General features: G+C 37.9%; 1 protein-coding gene across 1 annotated transcript in view; it reads right to left on the reverse strand.

Annotated features, from left to right (window-relative positions):
- reps1.L (RALBP1 associated Eps domain containing 1 L homeolog) overlaps window positions 1-20943 on the reverse strand; it is a 187967-nt gene that overhangs the window by 128739 nt on the left and 38285 nt on the right. Inside the window, exons 4-6 of the mRNA XM_018263236.2 lie at window positions 7556-7718; window positions 6007-6070; window positions 5263-5417 (exon numbers count right to left, since the gene is read on the reverse strand). Of these exons, the coding sequence (XP_018118725.1) occupies window positions 5263-5417; window positions 6007-6070; window positions 7556-7718 (382 nt within the window). The remainder of the gene's footprint in view (window positions 1-5262; window positions 5418-6006; window positions 6071-7555; window positions 7719-20943) is intronic.

A 20943-nucleotide genomic window follows, 5' to 3' on the forward strand; every position in this document is an offset into this window, starting at 1 on the left:
GATGCAGAAAGAGAAGATACTGTTAAACAGCTGGATTTCAGTATAGAAAATGGCATTTATTCATATTTTTTGAAGAAACAGGTAACTGTGATGGGTATATTACGGGTTTCTGTGTTATGTGGGCCTCTTTATCAAATTTTGGTTTGGAAGCTGGAGTTCCCCTTTAACAACACAAGTTGGTGGAATGTGTCATGGCTTGAACAAAGAAGATTTCTAAGAATACTTACTAGGCTAGAAAAGAAGTTTGGACATCACCAGTCCATTGTCAGCTATATCATGTACAAATGGATGCAATTTGACACCACTGTTATCCTTTCCAGGAATTGTCAATCAAAAAGATCACACCAAGAGCAAGGTGTTTAATATTCCAAGAGATCTAGAAGAACCCTAGGCTTATGTCTAAGGAGCTAAAGGCCTCTCTTGCATTAGCAAATGTCAGTGTTCAAGAGCCCACGATTAGAAGATGCAAGGATAAAGTTACTACTAACTAAAAAATAAATAACATTGCTACCCTACAGTTTTCTAAAGACAGTATGGATAAGTCAGGGTGCTATCGGAAGGATGTTCTGTAAACAGATATCAAAATTGAACTTTTTTCTATGAATGAAGCATGTTATGTTTAACAAAGGCGAACCCTGCATTCCAACATTAGAATCTTATACCATATGTGAAATATGTTCGTGACAGTGTCATGGTTTGGGCCTGCTTTGCAGTTTTTGGACTAAGACAGCTTGCCATCATTGTCTTAATGGAACCATGAATTCGATATTGTACCAGGAACGTCTACAGGACTTATTTGCCTTCCTTTTCTGACTCTTTCCAGCTTTCAGATGAAATTCACTGGCCTCGACAGCCAAAAACGTTTGTTCTGCAACGCTGACTAGGTTTCCTTCCCCTTTAATCCTATAGAAATGTGTAAGCAGACAGTTCATCTGAGAAATGAAAACAATTACAAGGAAGCACAAAAAGCAATAATATACTGTAGTTTGTTGACAATGGATTACACCCCTATAAACAATAACCAACACTGTGTCTGTGGCCAAAATATGGGATACCATGATGTATAAATTTTTGTTTTCTACTTTGGCACTGCATTATTTCTTTTGCTGCAATTGAGACTTTATGCAATTACCCTCAACTATAGTATAACTTTTCTTCTTGTATTTTGTTGCTAATCCTACTTTTTCCTATACTGTTATACTGTAAAAAAATTCCCATAAATTCGACCTTTAATAATCCCCTAAATAAATCAACTAAAAAATCGAATAAGTTTCACTTTGGTGAGTAGTTTGGACCCCTATCCTAAGGCATGCCACAGGTGAATATTTCTTGTCCTCTAACATTTTGATCACAGACATAAGGTGTTAGTTAATTGTTCATAGGCTTGTAATACATGCTCAAATACTACACCATAATATTGCATTTGTGTGCTTCCTTGCAGTTTTTTCATGTGTCTATTTAGCCAACCAGAATGTTGAAGTGGAAGGGGGCTTCATTTGTGTAAGAAGAAAGTAGACATGTTTACTTATTTGACACAATTTTGCCTATTCAAGATTGGAAGCCTTTTGTCTGGCATTTGTGGAGTTCATGTGAGAAAGCCCACCAACATCAGTGTTAAAGCTGTGCTTCAAGCATTGCAGTCGTTATCTCTGCCTAAGAGGGGCACACCAGTTACTGACTGCAAAGGTTTACAATGAATGAATGAATGAATGAATGAAAAAACATGATGCTTTTGACCCATTGGTTAATTCATAATAAAATAATTAAACTGATAATTCTCATTATGTAATTTCAGGATTTATGTAAAAACAGACCACTTTTTAGGTCATGTTTATGTAAAAACATTTAAGTCAAAAGGGTTAAAATTTAAAGCAAATACAAATATGATGTCATACTGAAATAACATATAGACAGATGTTAAAAATATTTAACACAGATTATTGTCAGAAGATACATTGTACAAGTACCAAAAATGGCTTCTAGCATTCAAGCTTAGCTTCAGTTACATTTCAGTTAATTAAAAATTACAATGTAATAGTTCATGTGTCTAAAGTACCATGATAATGTAACTGTAATTCCTCAGGCTTTAGTGGTCATAGCATCATTGCACAAGAAGCAAGACTGAAAGATAGGCTGGTGCAGGATAGTACATCGCCCTATGGTGCTTCTCCATGTGTATAACAACATATATCCAACCAACCCATACTTTCTCTTTTGTCTGGTAAAGGTATATACAACTGAGACAGGAATTACGTCTTTGTCTCAACAAAACCACACCTACTTCCAGGTAGGGTTGGTTGACTGTGAATCAAGGCATCACACTGTGTTAGAGGCAGTTGGAGCAGCTGCCCACCCTATGGGAAGGGCAAAGTTAAATTTCAACATATCAGCATGTCCCAGATGCATATCCAACAGGAACAGCTGAGAAGACACAGAGGACCGAACCACATACAATTAATTCATTATATTCAATTCTTTATTAAGAAATATTCACATATCAATGTCTAATCTTTTTATTTATCTCTGGAAAAGAAGGTAATTTAATTGCAGGTTAACAACACAAATTAACATTGAACTCCTCACTGAGGCAACTTTGAGCGACTATTGAAAACGCATCGTGCATGTGCATAAGCGCAGGAGACTTTTCATTGTAGCCTATGGGAAAACACGCTGAGGGAGTTTGGGGAGACAGTCGCTCAAAAGACGAGGCGATTAGTGGCCAGGCGACAAAATCTCCCCGAATCTCCTCGTGTGGCCTTCCCCTTAAGGGTTTACCTAAGGAGGGAAAAGATAAAGTATATAGAACAAACTTAGGTAGAATACTTATCTGTTAGAATAATTTTGTATCTTCTGATATTAATCGGTTTACATTGTCTGTAAACCAATTTGTTTTTCACAAGTTAACCATACACCATTGTTTGTTTACTTGGTTTCTTCGTAATGTTGATGTTTTTCTTTGGGTTAATAATGCTAATAATGTCTTTGAGAGAGATAGACTATTTTCTTCTTTACTGGACTATTTAGCATTGGTTCCTATACAATAAAGCATTACTTTGTACTTTATACAATCTGTAAGTACAGCTTTACCTGTGTTGGTTTCCTAGATAAATATTTAGACAGATAATAGATAGATAAATAGATGAAATTAAATGGTGCAAAAATGTTTAATCCCAGGTCTTCCGGGTCTTGTAAAAAAAAACAAAGAAAATTGTTTGTTAAACATAGTTGCAGTCTCAGTCAAAGCATGTAGCTCCTCAGCCAATGGCTGGATTAGCAAACCCTATAACATAAATACACACACATTTGTAAAAACGAAGTGATCCCAAATAAACTTAAATTCGTCCCACGGCAGAGGCAGAGGTCTGACCTAAGTCAGTAACTTTCAATTAATTCTATGAAGGGAGAAAAGAACCCCAATTGCCTCTCACTCGTTCAGCGGTTCCTCAATTATTAGATTACCTGTTAAGTGTTTATTGTGATTGTCAAATGGCAACCACTAACTAATTACAGAAAGTGCTTAATTTTACCCAAAGATAAATTATATTAAAGTGCAAGTGCAATATAATTCATTCTATTAAATATAACTAAAGATTAATAAATACTTAATTAATTACTTTCACACAAATTAATGACCTTATGATACAATGTGTTGTCTGGTACGTTGGTTTTGCATCCACAATCAATCTGATCAAAGATTCAATAAAGTGCTTCAAGTGCTGATATGATTGCTATTAAATGGCAATTACCAAAAATTCATCATTGCTTCAAAATTAATTTATTGTAAAGTGCTTAATAGTGCTGAGTAATAAATATTGATAAATAGGTAAAAATTCAATAGTTGATATAGTGAGGACCACAATTAATGGGATAAATTACTTTTAAAAAATACACATGATGCTCAGGTTAAAAAGTTTTAGCAAGAAAAGGAAATTAGAAGAGGTGGAGTTGTCCCAAAACTACTACCTAATTATTTGCTATCCCTGGGACACCACAAAGACAAAGGAGGCAGAGTATCCGGGACTGTGGTCTCGTAATTAATCTAAATCCTATTCTGAGAAAGAGCTGAATAACCCTAAAAAACCACAAATCCACGGGCTCTTGTGACTTTAGTAGCAGAGAAAAGAGAGATTACCGAGCATTGGTTGAAGTGAGTATCTTCCCCACCCCTTCTATTCCATTAGCCCAATAGATTCAAATCCTTCTAAAATTAAGTTTAAAAGAGGAATCCGAACGCCGACGCGCGTTTCGCATTAATAGCTTTGTCAAGGCGTAAACTTGACAAAGCTATTAATGCGAAACGCGCGTCGGCGTTCGGATTCCTCTTTTAAACTTAATTTTAGAAGGATTTGAATCTATTGGGCTAATGGAATAGAAGGGGTGGGGAAGATACTCACTTCAACCAATGCTCGGTAATCTCTCTTTTCTCTGCTACTAAAGTCACAAGAGCCCGTGGATTTGTGGTTTTTTAGGGTTATTCAGCTCTTTCTCAGAATAGGATTTAGATTAATTACGAGACCACAGTCCCGGATACTCTGCCTCCTTTGTCTTTGTGGTGTCCCAGGGATAGCAAATAATTAGGTAGTAGTTTTGGGACAACTCCACCTCTTCTAATTTCCTTTTCTTGCTAAAACTTTTTAACCTGAGCATCATGTGTATTTTTTAAAAGTAATTTATCCCATTAATTGTGGTCCTCACTATATCAACTATTGAATTTTTACCTATTTATCAATATTTATTACTCAGCACTATTAAGCACTTTACAATAAATTAATTTTGAAGCAATGATGAATTTTTGGTAATTGCCATTTAATAGCAATCATATCAGCACTTGAAGCACTTTATTGAATCTTTGATCAGATTGATTGTGGATGCAAAACCAACGTACCAGACAACACATTGTATCATAAGGTCATTAATTTGTGTGAAAGTAATTAATTAAGTATTTATTAATCTTTAGTTATATTTAATAGAATGAATTATATTGCACTTGCACTTTAATATAATTTATCTTTGGGTAAAATTAAGCACTTTCTGTAATTAGTTAGTGGTTGCCATTTGACAATCACAATAAACACTTAACAGGTAATCTAATAATTGAGGAACCGCTGAACGAGTGAGAGGCAATTGGGGTTCTTTTCTCTCTTCATAAATACACACACACTTAAATATTGTAAATACAGGGTATTATATTTCATATTAAAGTATTTTTATTATACTTTGCTAAGACATCTTGAGATGAAAAAAAATGAGAAAAAAAATTACCTGTACCATCATCTAAATCAATGAGTTTGGGCATTAAACTTTCAGGCAGTTTTTCAGGTAAATCATAACCATTTTTCCTTGCTACCACCAGGTGAAAAGCTGCACAAAACTCATCCAATGTCAAGGCCCCATCCTTATCAAAATCTGACAACTCCCTGCAACAAAGGACCAAAAAGAATTTTCAGATACTAGTTTATCTAGGTGTTGCTGCACTTACAGAATAATACATACACTTTACAGAATTAATCTCAAGGCATACAAATGACTAACAAAAGCCTTATAGATTATTATACATTTTACCCTTTTACATACTATCTTATTAAAAGGTTAAACAGAACCATAAAACAGTGGTTTAATGAGTAGTATTTTACCAGACAATAATCTTAACACTTTAAGCATTTAGTTACTCTAGACATGGTACCAATGTACTTGCAAGTCTCACTAAGTGTAAGTGCAAAAGAAACACAAGATGGTGTTTTCCATTACACAATGTTGTTTTTGGAAATCCAGTCACTTTTTAGAGGTTATCATTCATAGGTTCAACTGGCAATGACATTTACCCAGACTAGCAGCAGTAATAAATTCAGTTTGTGAAGTAGAGCTCACTGCCAACTAAAAGTGCCCTATTGAGCTTGAAAAAGCAAAGCACTGTGGTACCAAGTAAGACAATAAACATAAGCCACCAATCAATCACATGCATTAATGCAAATAGGTATGTTAAACCAATTGGCAGTTTAAGCTTACCATATATGGGACAGTTCTGGAATCGGAAGTTTAGACTTAGTAAAAAATTCTTTTGCAGCAGATCCTAGAGAATATAGGACATGTTAGTAGTGAAAAGGATTCCATTAGAAAATAAAGTGTTTGAACTGCACAAGATGCCTGGATGCAGATTGTAAAACACATAACTGAGTAAAAACTATTTATTAATACATAAAACAAACACTTTTTAACAAGGACCAATGGCTTTCCCAAACCTTTCTAAAATGTGATAAAGACCCCGTGTCTGTTATTCTAGAAATGTTTAGTTTGAAATTACAATCATATTTATCTTTTGTTTGAAAATACATTTAAATCTATGTCAAATTAATAAATAGCATTACAAGAATGTAACTGGTATTTAGAAAAAAAAATATGTATGGTGTCATGCAAACATATACTGTATAAACCATACATACAAATACGTATAATAAGACATTTCTAAAATAGTTCTTGAGTATCTATATGCAAAATCCTCCAAGACCTGAAAGCAAAAATCTAATTGCTATGGGTTACTAGAACTGGTCCAAACATAATAACTTCCATTAAATTAACCCTTAAATAATTATTGGTAGAATGTAATACAATCCATTAATGCAAAAACTATTTTAAAATAACTCCCTGAAAAAATAGCTTAATATACGTTTTGCAAAGCCTAGAAAATTATTTGACTCCAAAAAATTATTGAGTGTTTCACAGTCTGCATCTGTTGTTATTTTGCAACTTCAAGCAGGTCTTAAAATGTTGTACCAAAATCTAATGTACAATGTTACAGTATGTTGTGAAATGCTAATTTCTGTTCTCTGTTTATACAAATGGAATCTAATAGTGTATTTATCATCTTTTTGCCTTTTAATTTCACTTTTTTTTCTGCAATTTGTGGAATATTAGGGTCTGTTTGGGGAATGCTGGGAATGTCCAACTTAGACAAGTTTGCATGGAACACAGTACATGGGCTGAATTAAATATAAATGAATGGGATCATAGTTCCTTCTGGAATTTAAAGGATATCTGCAAGGCCCTTACATTCTCAATCTGACTCCTGAAAGGAGCCTTGTTGTTTAATACCTGTACACCAATTTCATGGCTGCCAAGTGGCTGCTAGCCCCACTTGGCACCAATTTCACGGCTGCCAAGTGTGGCTAGCAGCTTCCTTGTTCGGCAGACATGGTTCTGCCTTTCAGTGTATATGTTCCTGGTCAGCCATCACTGCTGTAGAGCATCAGACAGGATGAAACCAATTATGTAAGTAAGGTTAATGCTAGTGGGAGGATTGGTTATACTAGCAAACAACTAGTATTACAAGTGTATGCTTATATTAAAATTGGAAATCAGCATGTTGAAAAATGCAGGGTGTAAAGAACTTAACATTCTCCTCTTAATATTTATTTACATTAGTAAATACCAAGATAATATGGAAATGTTTAAACACCCCTTAAAGCACTAGGAACATTTTTTACAGTACCTGTATAAGGATAATGAATAATTTTCACAACAGTAGTTAAAGCAATTTTGTATTCATCCACATGCTCACCTGGGATAAAGCCATTAAGGTCAGGCTGAATGTTTTTGAACTGATTAATGTAATACTGTCTTTGTTCATCTGTAATCTTCCAGGGATCATCATAACTACAGGACTGCCTACGGATTTCATTTGTGGTGGTAGCAGATGCCACAGTGCGCACTGTTGTTTGGTCCTGGAATCAGAATTCAAATTTGCCCTCATGTTAGCCAAACAGGACTGAGAAACAGATAAAATGATGTATAGCTACTGATTACTAATTCACACTTGTTATATTACATTATGAACTGCATTAGGCAACAAGTTTATCTAATAACAAATGCAACATTCCAAAAGCACCACACCCCCTATAAGCTTGTTACAGACCAGAGTCAACCCCACCGAAGTCTTGGTGAAACCCATTCCTCCATCACATATTCAAAATGCATCCTCCTCTAAATATCACAGCCCCACAGAAACAAAAATGAACACGAGTGCAGTACACCACACCTGATATGCATTTTGACTAAAAGCAGCTTTGTAAAAGTCCAATTGCAGGGGGGCCAAAGCCTTGACTTAAGCAGGTTTGGCAGCTGTTTAGAGTCTCACCACCCTGTATGCTTCCCCACACAACCATTTAGCGCATCATGACCACACTTTGCTAAACTTTTAACGTTAGGTGGCTTGCTCTCTAGCCACTTTTTAAGAATAATGTTACATAGTTACATAGTTAAATTGGGTTGAAAAAAGACAAAGTCCATCAAGTTCAACCCCTCAAATGAAAACCCAGCATCCATACACACACCCCTCCCTACTTTCAAATAAATTATATATACCAATATATATACTAAATATAGAGTTTAGTATCACAATAGCCTTTTATATTATGTCTTTCCAAAAAATCATCCAAGCCATTCTTAAAGGCATTAACTGAATCAGCCATCACAACATCACCCGGCAGTGCATTCCTCAACCTCACTGTCCTGACTGCGAAGAACCCCCTACGTTGCTTCAAATGAAAAAGTTCTTTTCTTTTAGTCTAAAGGGGTGGCCTCTGGTACGGTGATCCACTTTATGGTAAAAAGGTCCCCTGCTATTTGTCTATAATGTCCTCTAATGTACTTGTAAAGTATAATCATGTCCCCTCGGAAGCGCCTTTTTTCCAGAGAAAACAACCCCAACCTTGACAGTCTACCCTCATAATTTAAGTCTTCCATCCCTCCAACCAATTTAGTTGCACGTCTCTGCACTCTCTCCAGCTCATTTATATCCCTCTTTAGGACTGGAGTCCAAAACTGCACTGCATACTCCAGATGAGGCCTCACCAGGGACCTATAAAGAGTCATAATTATGTTTTCATCCCTTGAGTTAATGCCCTTTTTTATGCAAGACAGAACTTTATTTGCTTTAGTAGTCACAAAATGACACTGCCCAGAATTAGACAACTTGTTATCTACAAAACCCCTAGATCCTTCTCATTTAAGGAAACTCCCAACACACTGCTATTTAGTGTATAACTTGCATTTATATTATTTTTGCCAAAGTGCATAACCTTGCATTTATCAACATTGAACCTCATTTTCCAGTTTGCTGCCCAGTTTTCCAACTTAGACAAATCACTCTGCAAAGTGGCAGCATCCCGCATGGAACCTATAGTTCTGCACAATTTAGTATCATCTGCAAAAATGAAACAGTACTTTCAATGCCTACCTCCAGGTCATTAATAAACAAGTTGAAAAGCAAGGGACCTAGTACAGAGCCCTGTGGTACTCCACTAACAACACTGGTCCAATTAGAAAATGTTCCATTTACCACCACTCTTTGTAGTCTATCTTTTAGCCAGTTCTCTATGCAGGTACAAATACTATGTTCCAGGCCAACATTTAACCAGTAACCTTTTGTGTGGCACTGTATCAAATGCTTTAACAAAGTCTAAGTAAATCACATCCACTGCCATCCCAGAATCAGGGTCTCTACTTACCTACTCATAAAAAGAAATTAAGTTAGTCTGGCAAGATCTATTATGCATAAAACCATGCTGGCACAAACTCATAGTATTATGATTTGTTATGAAGTCCAGTATCTTATCCTTTATTAACCCTTCGAAAAGCTTTCCTACCACTGACGTCAGACTAACTGGCCTATAGTTTTGAGGCTTAGAACGGGATCCTTTTTTGAATAGAGGCACCACATTAGCAATTCGCCAGTCTCTCGGCACAATGCCAGATCTCAATGAATCCTGAAAAATTAAGTAAAGAGGTTTGGCAATCACAGAGCTAAGCTCGCTAAGTACCCTGGGATGAATACCATCTGGCCTCGGACCTTTGTTAATCTTAACATGTTCTAGTCTCTTTTGAATTTCCCCATGTGTGAACCATGCATCATTAGTTGTATTACTAGAATTGGGACTATTAAGAAGGAAACCTTCACTTACTGGTTCCTCATTTGTGTAGACAGATGAAAAATATGAGTTCAGAATCTGCGCTTTTATTTTGTTTTCAACAACCAATCAATATTTAAAAAATATTTTTCGATTTTTTAATCTGCTTGCTTTTCTATATCAATTTTAGCTTGCCTTTTAGCTTCTTTGCATGATTTATTGGCCTCCTTGTACCTTTGGCTGTCCCAGCTAACTTGAAAGCCTTAAAAGCACGTCTTTTCTTACCCACCTCAACACCAACGATTCTATTGAACCAAAAAGGTTTTGCTTTGAAACGACGTTCCTTGCGTACAAGTGGAATATACTGACAAGTATATTTATTAAGCAGCATTTTAAAGACTTCCCATTTTTGTTCTGTGTTTAACCCTGTGAGCATTTCCCACTTAATATGTTGCAGAGATGCCCTTATAATGTCAAAGTTTGCACGTCTGTTTTAGTTACTCCCTTATAGAATTGCTTCTGCAACATGAGACCATGTTATGATCACTATTCCCCACACAAATGTTAGAGATGAGTTCAGTATTATTAGTTATTACAAGGTCCAAAAGAGAGTTATTCCTAGTAGGTTCTTGAACGAGCTGGAATAAAAAGTTGTCATTCAGCATATTTACAAACCTACTAGCTTTTTCTGTCTTAGCAACCACATTACCCCAGTCAATGTCTGGATAATTGAAGTCACCCATAGCAACAACTTGACCCAGCTGTGAAGCCGCTTGTATCTGCAAGAGTAGCTGGGCTTCGTACTCGACACTTATACGAGGTGGTTTATAGCATACACCAATGATAATTCTTTTTGTAACCTTTTGCCCAGTCAAAGTCTCTACCCAGAGGGATTCTACACTCTCACCAGTGCCAGCTATGTTTATTTCTTTAGCGCATGGCTTTAATTCAGGCTTTACATACAAACACACTCCTCTACCCTTTTTAATCCCTCTGTCCCTCCTAAAAAGGGTGTAAACATTTTAATTGACAATCCAGTCACATGTTTCATCCCACCAGGTCTCAGTGATACCAATTATATCATAATTTTTAGAGCATGCAATTAATTATAGGTCTCCCATTTTACCTGACAAACTCCGTGCATTTGCCAGCATACAGCGTAGGTTACTACTTTTACTTTTGAAATTTGCATTACTTAGTGGAGAATTATATATTGATGATGATGGTAAATGTTACGTCAACCCTAGATCCAATATAATCCTGCCTATAGGAATAATGCGGGGTGTTGCTGGGGGTAAGCAGGTTTTTTTGATCACAACATTTTCTGATGTGATGTAGTTGTTTTTGTGCAATTTATTTGCTGCTAGTACACCCAGTACATATTTTTTCCTCTCTGGTTAACCAAGGGTGGGAGGTTCTCTATTTAGATAATATATCTCCAGGGCTGCCCGCTATCTCCTTTATTGTTTGCATTAGCAATTGAACCTTTAGCCATAATGATTAGACAGGCTCACAACATAATTGGGCTCCACTACAAAACCTGCGAGGAGCGTATTGGGCTGTATGCAGATGATATTTTGCTATTTCTTGCAGATCCAGGTCCTTCCCTTCGTAATGCCCTCTCTCTTATACAAGAATATGGGACATATTCGGGCTTGAAGGTCAACTGGGATAAATCCTCCATTCTACCAGTGGATCCTATCCCTAGTGACCTTCGACCCCCTTCTATCCAATTGCAGTGGTCTGACCAAATTAAATATCTAGGTATTATTGTAACTGCTAAAGACTCCTCCTTTATTGATGACCATCTAAACCCATTGCTCTGTAATTTTGCCAAAACAGTAACTTCCTGGAAGGGTCTTCCTTTGACATTTTGGGGGAAAATTAACCTATTTAAGATGAGTTTCCTGGCGAAATTTTTGTATTATTTCCGTAATGCTCCCACGAGAATACCCAAATCATTCTTTAACGGGGTCAACAGTACTCTGATTTCATATATATGGGCAGATAAACATCCTTGGATCTCATGGAAGTCCCTTACTGCTACAATCCCAAATGGGGGCCTGGGACTCCCCAATCTTTGGTTTTACTATATAGCAGCACAATTGTCGCATGTGCATGAGTGGTTGGTACCTAATCCAGAAGACCCCAATATGTTGTTTCACTCCCTTATCCTGGGTTCAATTGAATCCTTAAGTCACTGCCCTAAGAGGAAGCTAAAGGACTCTAATACTCTACCACTCTACCTCCTGTATTGAGGGTCCCCTATGACGCGTGGCAGACCGCAAGAAGTTGCAGCATCTATCAAATCCCTTGCTCACTCCATATACGCCATTATGGGGCAATTCTCATCTTCCCCATCTCCGACAATTGCCTGATTTTATATATTGGCCCATTCGTAAAATTAAAACAATTGGAGACTTGTTGCAACATGGGTCATTTCCCACCTTTCAGCAATTACAAGATTTTATAGCTCCCATGAGTTTGAATGTGTTCCGGTTCATGTAACTCCAGCATGCTTGTAGGGCCCAGTTTGGTCCAGGTCAGATTACTTATTATACCTTTCGGTTTGAGAACATCCTTAGAGTAGAAAGTTCAAGACAGCTGGTCACTAACTTATACAGAGCTTTGCAGGACCTTGGACCCTCTACATTTGACTCTGCCCGCGGTAAGTGGCAAACACTACTGCCTGAGATAAGTGATGATATATGGGAAGAAGCCACTAACTCTAGCTATAGCTTCCTTATCTCTACCAGGGATAGATTGATACATTTTAAAGTCCTTCACCTTTACTATTTTACACCCCTCAGACTGCATAGAATATTTCCAGATAAATCTCCAGCCTGTCCCAGGTGCCAAAATCAGACAGCAGATTTTTTACATGTTTTGTGGTCATGCCACAAGGTTGTTCGATTTTGGCGTACAGTGGTTGAATGTTTGAGCGATAACCTGGAGTTGCCACAAGTCCTCTCTCCTGAAGCCTGTCTTTTGGGAGTCGTGGACGATATGGTTCCACAAACCCACGTTAGAATACTATATCGTACTTTGCTACTTTATGCTAAAAAAGCCATAATCCTTCACTGGCTTCAGCCTGCGCCTCCCTCAGTTCAATACTGGATTAATTTAGTCAACCGCACTTTACCACTTATTAAACTCACTTATGAAGCTTGTGGCTCCTCAACTAAATTAGAGAAAATCTGGGAGAGATGGCTTGAGGTATACCCCAATCCCAAAGTTCAGTGATTGATTCGATTCGAACCTGTCCTTGACGAAAGCAATGTTTTATTTGTGTACCTACTTGCATATACTATGTGGATTGTATATTTTTGATCACACTTGTCTACTTGATATGTACTGATATGTCAATTTGCCTTTTTGTTAAATAAAAGTGAACTTTTAAAAAAAAAAATAATATATCTCTTGAGCAATGGAGACAAACTGCACTGCATATTTTATACTTCAAATGCAGCTCAAAACCTTTTGCTAATGCTGCGTTTCATTGCTTGCTACAACTAAGTTTATTATCAATGTCAAAGTATCTAGTAGGATTAAATCAAAGGCAACTGGACATTTATAGTTTTTCTTGAAAACATTTCTCCACTCATTCCAGTGGCTTCTTCAGTTCAACTGAAGTGGTAGGAATATCCCCAGCATTTAAACCCTTGAGGGTAGTAAAGTCACAGAGATTAAACCACAATGGTTTCAGTAAGGTGTTGGCTGAAACTCACAGACGTGTAAAAGTGTGATCCAGTCACAATGGTACCATGATTATCATTGAGGCAGGTGTTAATCTTTCAATGTACAAGACTGGAAGTGTGAATTGTTGTGTAGCTGCCAGGGTAAGTATGTCAAAGTGGCATTATAGGTTGATGACAAGCAGTGTCGCAGGCCCACTGCTTTGTTCAGTAATGGTTTCTCTGCTTTGGCATAAATTGCCTCGTTCACACCTCTTTCAAACCATCTGTCCTCTCTATCCAAAATGTGCACGCTGTTGTCCTCAAAGGAGTGTCCCTTATCCTTGAGATGTAGATAGACTGCTGAGTCTAGTCCTGAGGAGTTAGCCCTTCTATGTTGGGCCATTCTCTTACAAAGCGGTTGTTTTATCTCCCCAATATACAGATCAGAGCACTCTTCGCTACATTGCACAGCATAGACAACATGACTCTTCATGTGCTTTGACATTGGGTCTTTAGGGTGCACCAACTTCCTTCTTATGCTGTTTGTTAGGTTTGAAAAAAAAAAATTGAATCGCTCAAATTAATTGAGTTTTCTAGCAAAACTCGAACTTTAGGAAGGCTACAAACATCTTCAAATGGTTGAAGGGACCTCTGCCACTGACTTCTACATGACCTCGACAGGTTTTTTCGTATTTTCGTATTCAAGCCATTTCCAGGTTCAGGGTATAATAAATCTCAAAAAAAATTGAGGTATATTTTACTGGAAAATACAAGTTTTGACTTAAAAATACCTTTGAAAACCTTCGTAAAAATCAACTCAACCTTTGGGGGGGATGCTATGTAAATTTGTATTTGACCTTAGGTGAGCTATGGTGGCATACTTCACCTTGGAAGGGGCAGATCTTTGCTTAAAGGAGAAATCAACCGTGGGGAAAAAAACCCTAACAACCACCCCAGGTAGCCCTCCCCCCAGGCTAACTACCCACCGGGGAGATGCCCCATACTCTATACTACTCCATACTTACCCCTCGGTGCAGATTCTTCCAGCGAAGTTCCATGTGTCCATCTTCCGGCGCCTCTGTAAGCGGACTGAGAGATCGGCGCATGTGCAGTTGTCGCAAACCGGCAAACTGCTCCAGCTGCGCATGCACAGAAATACCGATCTCTCAGTCAGTTTACAGAGGAGCCGGAAGATGGACGCATGGAACTACCTGGCTACCTGGGGTGGGGGGTAGGGATTTTTCCCCCCCACAGGTTTTCTCCTTTAACACCACCTACACAGAACTGAAAATGCAATAGAATGGCTAAAAATACACCAAAATCACCAAAATTCAGAAAGTTTGTGCAGAAGCAGGACACGTATATTCCACATGCCTGCTGCTGCCTTGGGCCCTTGGGCAATTGCTACCCAGGGGCCACTCTGCTCGTTGTCTAGGGGCAGGGGAACAAGCAGGGATGGAGCGAGCTGATTTACAAGCTGATCCTCCACTCCCCAATGCGGAGGTGCTGCAGATCATACAATTTACTCTGTGGAACTTAAGTCCCTTTATCCACAGATTGTAGAGTCTACAATCTGTGGCACTTAAAGAGTTAAAGTGGACCTGTCACCCAGACACAAAAATCTGTGTAATAAAAGTCCTTTTCAAATTAAACATGAAATCCAATTTCTATTTTTTATTAAAGCATTCATGGCTGTTTTAAGCTGATTTAAAAATCTCAGCTGTCAATCAAATATTGTCTGCCCCTCCTCTATGCCATGGGCATAGAGGCGGGGCAGACAATTACTTTCACTTTCCATTCAGCACTTTCTAGATGTCACTGCTCTCCCCACATTCCCCCATTCTCTTTACCATTTAATTGTGTAACCAGGGCATAGGAATGGACATCGGGTCCCCCATTCTGGAGCACAAACACAAACAAGATTCTAAGATGATGCAAGGCTTTTCTTAAAAGCAGTGTCCACAAAATGGCTCCTGCCTGCTTGCTATCATTTTGAATTCCCAGACTGAAGGAAACAAGATTCAAATAATTTAAATAGTGTAATTAAAGTTAATTTTGCTTGACTAATGTGATAAAATAGGATTTGGAATAATTTTTTTGGGTGACGGGTCCCCTTTAAAGATAAATTCAGTAGGGGGATTTTATGTACTACACCCAAATATTAACAAGATAAGGCCCTAGTTCTATACAGCACCCTATACCTCTGACTTTCTTAACGGGAGAGTTCACCTTATATTAACTTTAATATGACAGGCTGAGACACTTTGAAAGTGGTCTTTATTTGTATGTATTTTACATCGAGAAGGAGTTTGAAGAATGCAGTAAATGCCTGTAATTCAAGAAAAACTTTAAAAAGTATACATTCTAGAACAAGGACACCTCTCTCTTGTCAATGTGCACATATAAAGGGGCTGGTTCGGCCCTATCTGGCAGATGTGTGGCCTAAGGGTGGTGACAGATTATGAATCTGATTTTTTTTTATCTACAAACAGGGCATAAAACCTCCACACCCAAAGTACTGATACATTTTTAAAGGGGGTGTCTATGTTTATTCAAAGTCTTACAAGAAACGCTTTTCCCAATACATCTCTTTTAAAAAAAAAAAATGCCCCTTTGTCTCTAATAAATAGGGATGTCGCGGACTGTTCGCCCGCGAACTAATTTGCGCGAACATCGACTGTTCGCGTCCGCCGAATGTTCGCGAACGTCGCGCGACGTTCGCCAATTTGGGTTCGCCTTAGCTGGCGCTTATTTTTGCCCTCTCACCCCAGACCAGCAGATACATGGCAGCCAATCAGGAAGCTCTCCCTCCTGGACCACACCCCCTGGACCACTCCCCTTCCATATATAAACTGAAGCCCTGCAGCGTTTTTTCATTCTGCCTGTGTGTGCTTGGAAGAGCTAGTGTAGGGAGAGAGCTGTTTAGTGATTTGAGGGACAGTTGATAGTAACTTTGCTGGCTAGTAATCTACTTGATACTGCTCTGTATTGTAGGGACAGAACTCTGCAGGGATTTGAGGGACAGTGAGTTTAGGTTAGTTAGCTTTGCTGACTAGTAATCTACCTTCTACTGCAGTGCTCTGTATGTAGCTGCTGTGGGCACTGCTTCTGATCTCATCTGCTGACTGCTGTAATAACCCAATAGTCCTTGTAAGGACTGCTTTTATTTTCTTTTTTGTTTTTTTACTTTGCTACTATAAGAGCCCAGTGCTATTAGTCTAGCTGTGTTGGGGAGTGGGACTGGTGTGCTGCTCCTAGTAGTTCAGCACCAACCAGAGTAATTTATTTTTTTAATATATATATATATATATATATATATATATATATATATATATATATATATTTTTTTTATTTTACTTATCTTACTGTTCTTTAACGTGTCCAGTGCTGTTTGCTGTTCTTCATAGTAGTGCACCAATAGTAGTGCACTTGCAGGCATTGTTTGCCCAGTGTGTTCTTCAAACAACTGCCACCTAGCTGTGTGAGCTTTTTCACATTCTGTCTAAATATCAATAATAATACCGTCTCCAGAAACACCACCTGAGTGACGTTTTCCAAGCAGCAATAATATATTCCGTATCCACTGCTGTAGTGTATACGTTGACCTTGCAGGCATTGTTTGCCCAGTGTGTTCTTCAAACAACTGCCACCTAGCTGTGTGAGCTTTTTCACATTCTGTCTAAATATCAATAATAATACCGTCTCCAGAAACACCACCTGAGTGACGTTTTTCAAGCAGCAATAATATATTCTGTATCCACTGCTGTAGTGTATACGTTGACCTTGCAGGCATTGTTTGCCCAGTGTGTTCTTCAAACAACTGCCACCTAGCTGTGTGAGCTTTTTCACATTCTGTCTAAATATCAATAATAATACCGTCTCCAGAAACACCACCTGAGTGACGTTTTCCAAGCAGCAATAATATATTCCGTATCCACTGCTGTAGTGTATACGTTGACCTTGCAGGCATTGTTTCCCCAGTGTGTTCTTCAAACAACTGCCACCTAGCTGTGTGAGCTTTTTCACATTCTGTCTAAATAACAATAATAATTCCGTGTCCGTAAACATCACCTGAGTGATGTTTTTACAGCAGCAATAATATATTCCGTATCCACTACTGTATACGTTGCCCTTGCAGGCATTGTTTGCCCAGTCTTTAACCAAGTGCCACCTAGCTGTGTGAGCTTTTTCATATTCCGTGTCCAGAAACATCACCTGAGTGACGTAGTGTGATTTCTTCCCTTTACAGCACAAAACGCAGCGCTGTGTCAACAATGTATTTTTCAGATACATTTTTGCCCTTGATCCCCCTCTGGCATGCCACTGTCCAGGTCGTTGCACCCTTTAAACAACTTTAAAATCATTTTTCTGGCCAGAAATGTCTTTTCTAGCTTTTAAAATTCGCCTTCCCATTGAAGTCTATGGGGTTCGCGACGTTCGCGAACCGTTCGCATTTTTGGACGCAAGTTCGCGAATATGTTCGCGAACATTTTTTCCGCCGTTCGCTACATCCCTACTAATAAACATATCTGTATATAGTTTTTGCCTACCGATCCTAGGGTATTGAGTCACACCTCTGCAGAAGGGAGTTACAGAAATAGACACAGAAATCCAGCATCGGGGAGAGAGAAATCCAGACATCAGGAAGAATCCAGGGCTTCTACACTGATTATCTGTTATCATCGACATTCATTTGCATAATATTAAACCTATTGCCAGCCAATTGGATCAGAGCTATGCAAATGCACAGTAGTGTAGTATAGCCAATCTCCACGTTCTGGCTTTCCATCTCCCTGCTGCAGATATCTGCAAAAGCCCTATACCTAAGAATCAGGTAAGCTCATATTTGTAATTCAAATAGCAAAGAATGACAGCATTTTTTTAAATTGTTGTATTGGGGAAAGGTGAACTTTCTACAAAGGTGGACAATCTCTTTAAGAGGGATTGCATTCCCAAGTCTTTCCGCTTAATATAAGGAGGCTGACTGGAAACCAACTGATGATGAGATTTGGAATGCAATTAAAATTTCATTTGCCAAGTCATTTGTGCTAAGTATTAGACTTTATACTCCCAAACTAAAAAAAAAAAAAAAAAAAAGAATATTTTCTGTTTTTCAGGGGACCTGTGAAAATTCAAAATCAGGGAAATGTATTAAAGGCAACTTTCTAAATACTTTTTTCAGTTCAGTTGCTTTCAGAAACCAACTGAAAAAAAGTGTTGGAACCCCTTTAAAGGGGACCTGTCACCCTAAGAAATAATTTCAAATTCTTTTCTATCATGTTAGTTGAGCAAAATAAATTTTACTTACACTGTATTTATTATTTAAATTTTGTTTCCTTCTGTTTTGGAATTATACAATCACAGCAAGCAGGCAGCTGCCATTTTGTGGACACGGTTATTAAGGGAAATTGTGTATCACCCCAAAATCTTGTGTATGAACCAAAATGAGGGACCTAATGGCCATGTGCAGTGCCCTACACAATTATAAAGCCTGAGGAGGGAAGGGGGAATGTGAGGAGAGCAGTGACATGTAGAAAGTGCTGAATGGATAGTGAAAGTAATTGTCTGCCCCTCCTCTATGCCACGGGCATAGAGGCGGGGCAGGTAATATTTGATTGACAGTTTAGATATTTAAACAGCTTTATAACAGATATGGATGTTTTAATAAAAAAATTTTTTGGGGTTCCATATTTAATTTGGAAAGGACTTTCATTATGCAGTTTTTTATGTGTAGGTGACAGGTCCCCTTTAAATACTCAAAATATAAAAGCACAGGAGTTTTACTTTGAAGTATTATTTACTGTGTTAATGTTACACTATGGGACAGCATGCGCAAGACCATTCTGACAGTCTGATGCTCAGACTAAAGCAGTAGGTGATTAGTGCATTCCTGTATAATGTGTAGACTAATTGGAATTCACTATTTAAAGACAGAACCAGGAAAACGTATACATCTGGTTAGTGTTTTAAACTTAACTCACTAAAAATAGCATGCACAGAGGCCAAAGAGATACTTCTGAGAAAATCTGGAATATACTTTGATGTAAAATATAGGAAAAGCAATCAAATGCATAACTAAAAAGCATAAAATGTTTGGGGGGGGCTTTTTTTTACAAAACCTTAATAATAGCCAAATTATGACCCATAATTCCATCTGTTCCACATTGTACTCATGCCTAATATGGATAAAATACAGTGCAACAATTTTTGGCAATTTTCAGTTTCAAATATTGAGTCTAAAGCATCTAGTGAATATATTAGCAACCAGACTAAATTGTCCGTTAAAGGACAATGAAAGGTTAATAAAAAAAACAACTCTTATTAGAAAGGCTTAATTTTGTATGACTTACAGGACTGAATTTTTCCTGTCTTCCTGCTGGCATTCTGTGGAAAATGCGCTTTGTGAAGATTGCGAATCCAGGAGTTAGCGGACGTCACTAAAATAGTTCTCTTTTTCCTCCCTGCTGCCCCAGGTAGTCTTGAGTTGCTTTAGGTGATTTTTGTCCATTGCGCTTGCTTGTAAAATAGGCTTTCATCCCAGCAAAGATGCTCATTGTTATATCTGCATGCATGTCATCACTGACGCCTCTCTGTATTATGGTGATTGTAGTTGGCTGTGCTTAAAGGGGACCCGTCACCCAAAAAATTTTTTCCAAATCCCATTTTATCATGTTAGTAAAGCAAAACTTCAAGTTCACAACAACTATGAATGCTTTAATAAAAAAAAGAATTTGAATTTCATGTTTAATTTGAAAAGGACGTTTATTATACAGCTTTTTATGTCTGGGTGACACGTCTGCTTTAAGGTTAAGAGGGAGAAATTTTGTTCATGTGCATTAGCGATATGTAGGCAAAGGAAGCATCGCTTACGTTAGTAAGATGACAGTGGCGTTACTACAGACAGGATGTGAATTAGGAATGGGTAAAACAAAAGAATACTTGGAGCTTATGAAATAAAAACATAGCAATCTGCTTATACAATAGGAGACCTACTATAGGAACAAGAATTTTAGTCTTTCCTTTTATTCTCCTTTAATCAAATATAAAATACTTTTTCAGCTTCCTATTAAATAAAGTAGATTTGTTACATCATTCCTCAAGGGCCCAAGGTCATTATATGGGCTTGCTCTCTGAGGTGTTCCAGGCAGAACAAAACAAACAGCAGTACCCTTTGTCACCCCTGCTTTTTGCCCTAGTTGTGAAGCCTCCTCTTTCATTTGTAATTCTAGATTTTGCATTAGCTGAAATTATCATTTTGGGGCAACTAAATGTCCCAACCTGGGCAAAAAACTGTTAAGTAGATACCTGGCATTCATATAGACCATAAGGACATGTGGAACATGAGATCCTGTAAAGTAGAAGCT

Source organism: Xenopus laevis, chromosome 5L, assembly GCF_017654675.1.
Source record: "Xenopus laevis strain J_2021 chromosome 5L, Xenopus_laevis_v10.1, whole genome shotgun sequence".
NCBI classification, from domain to species: Eukaryota; Metazoa; Chordata; class Amphibia; order Anura; family Pipidae; genus Xenopus; species Xenopus laevis.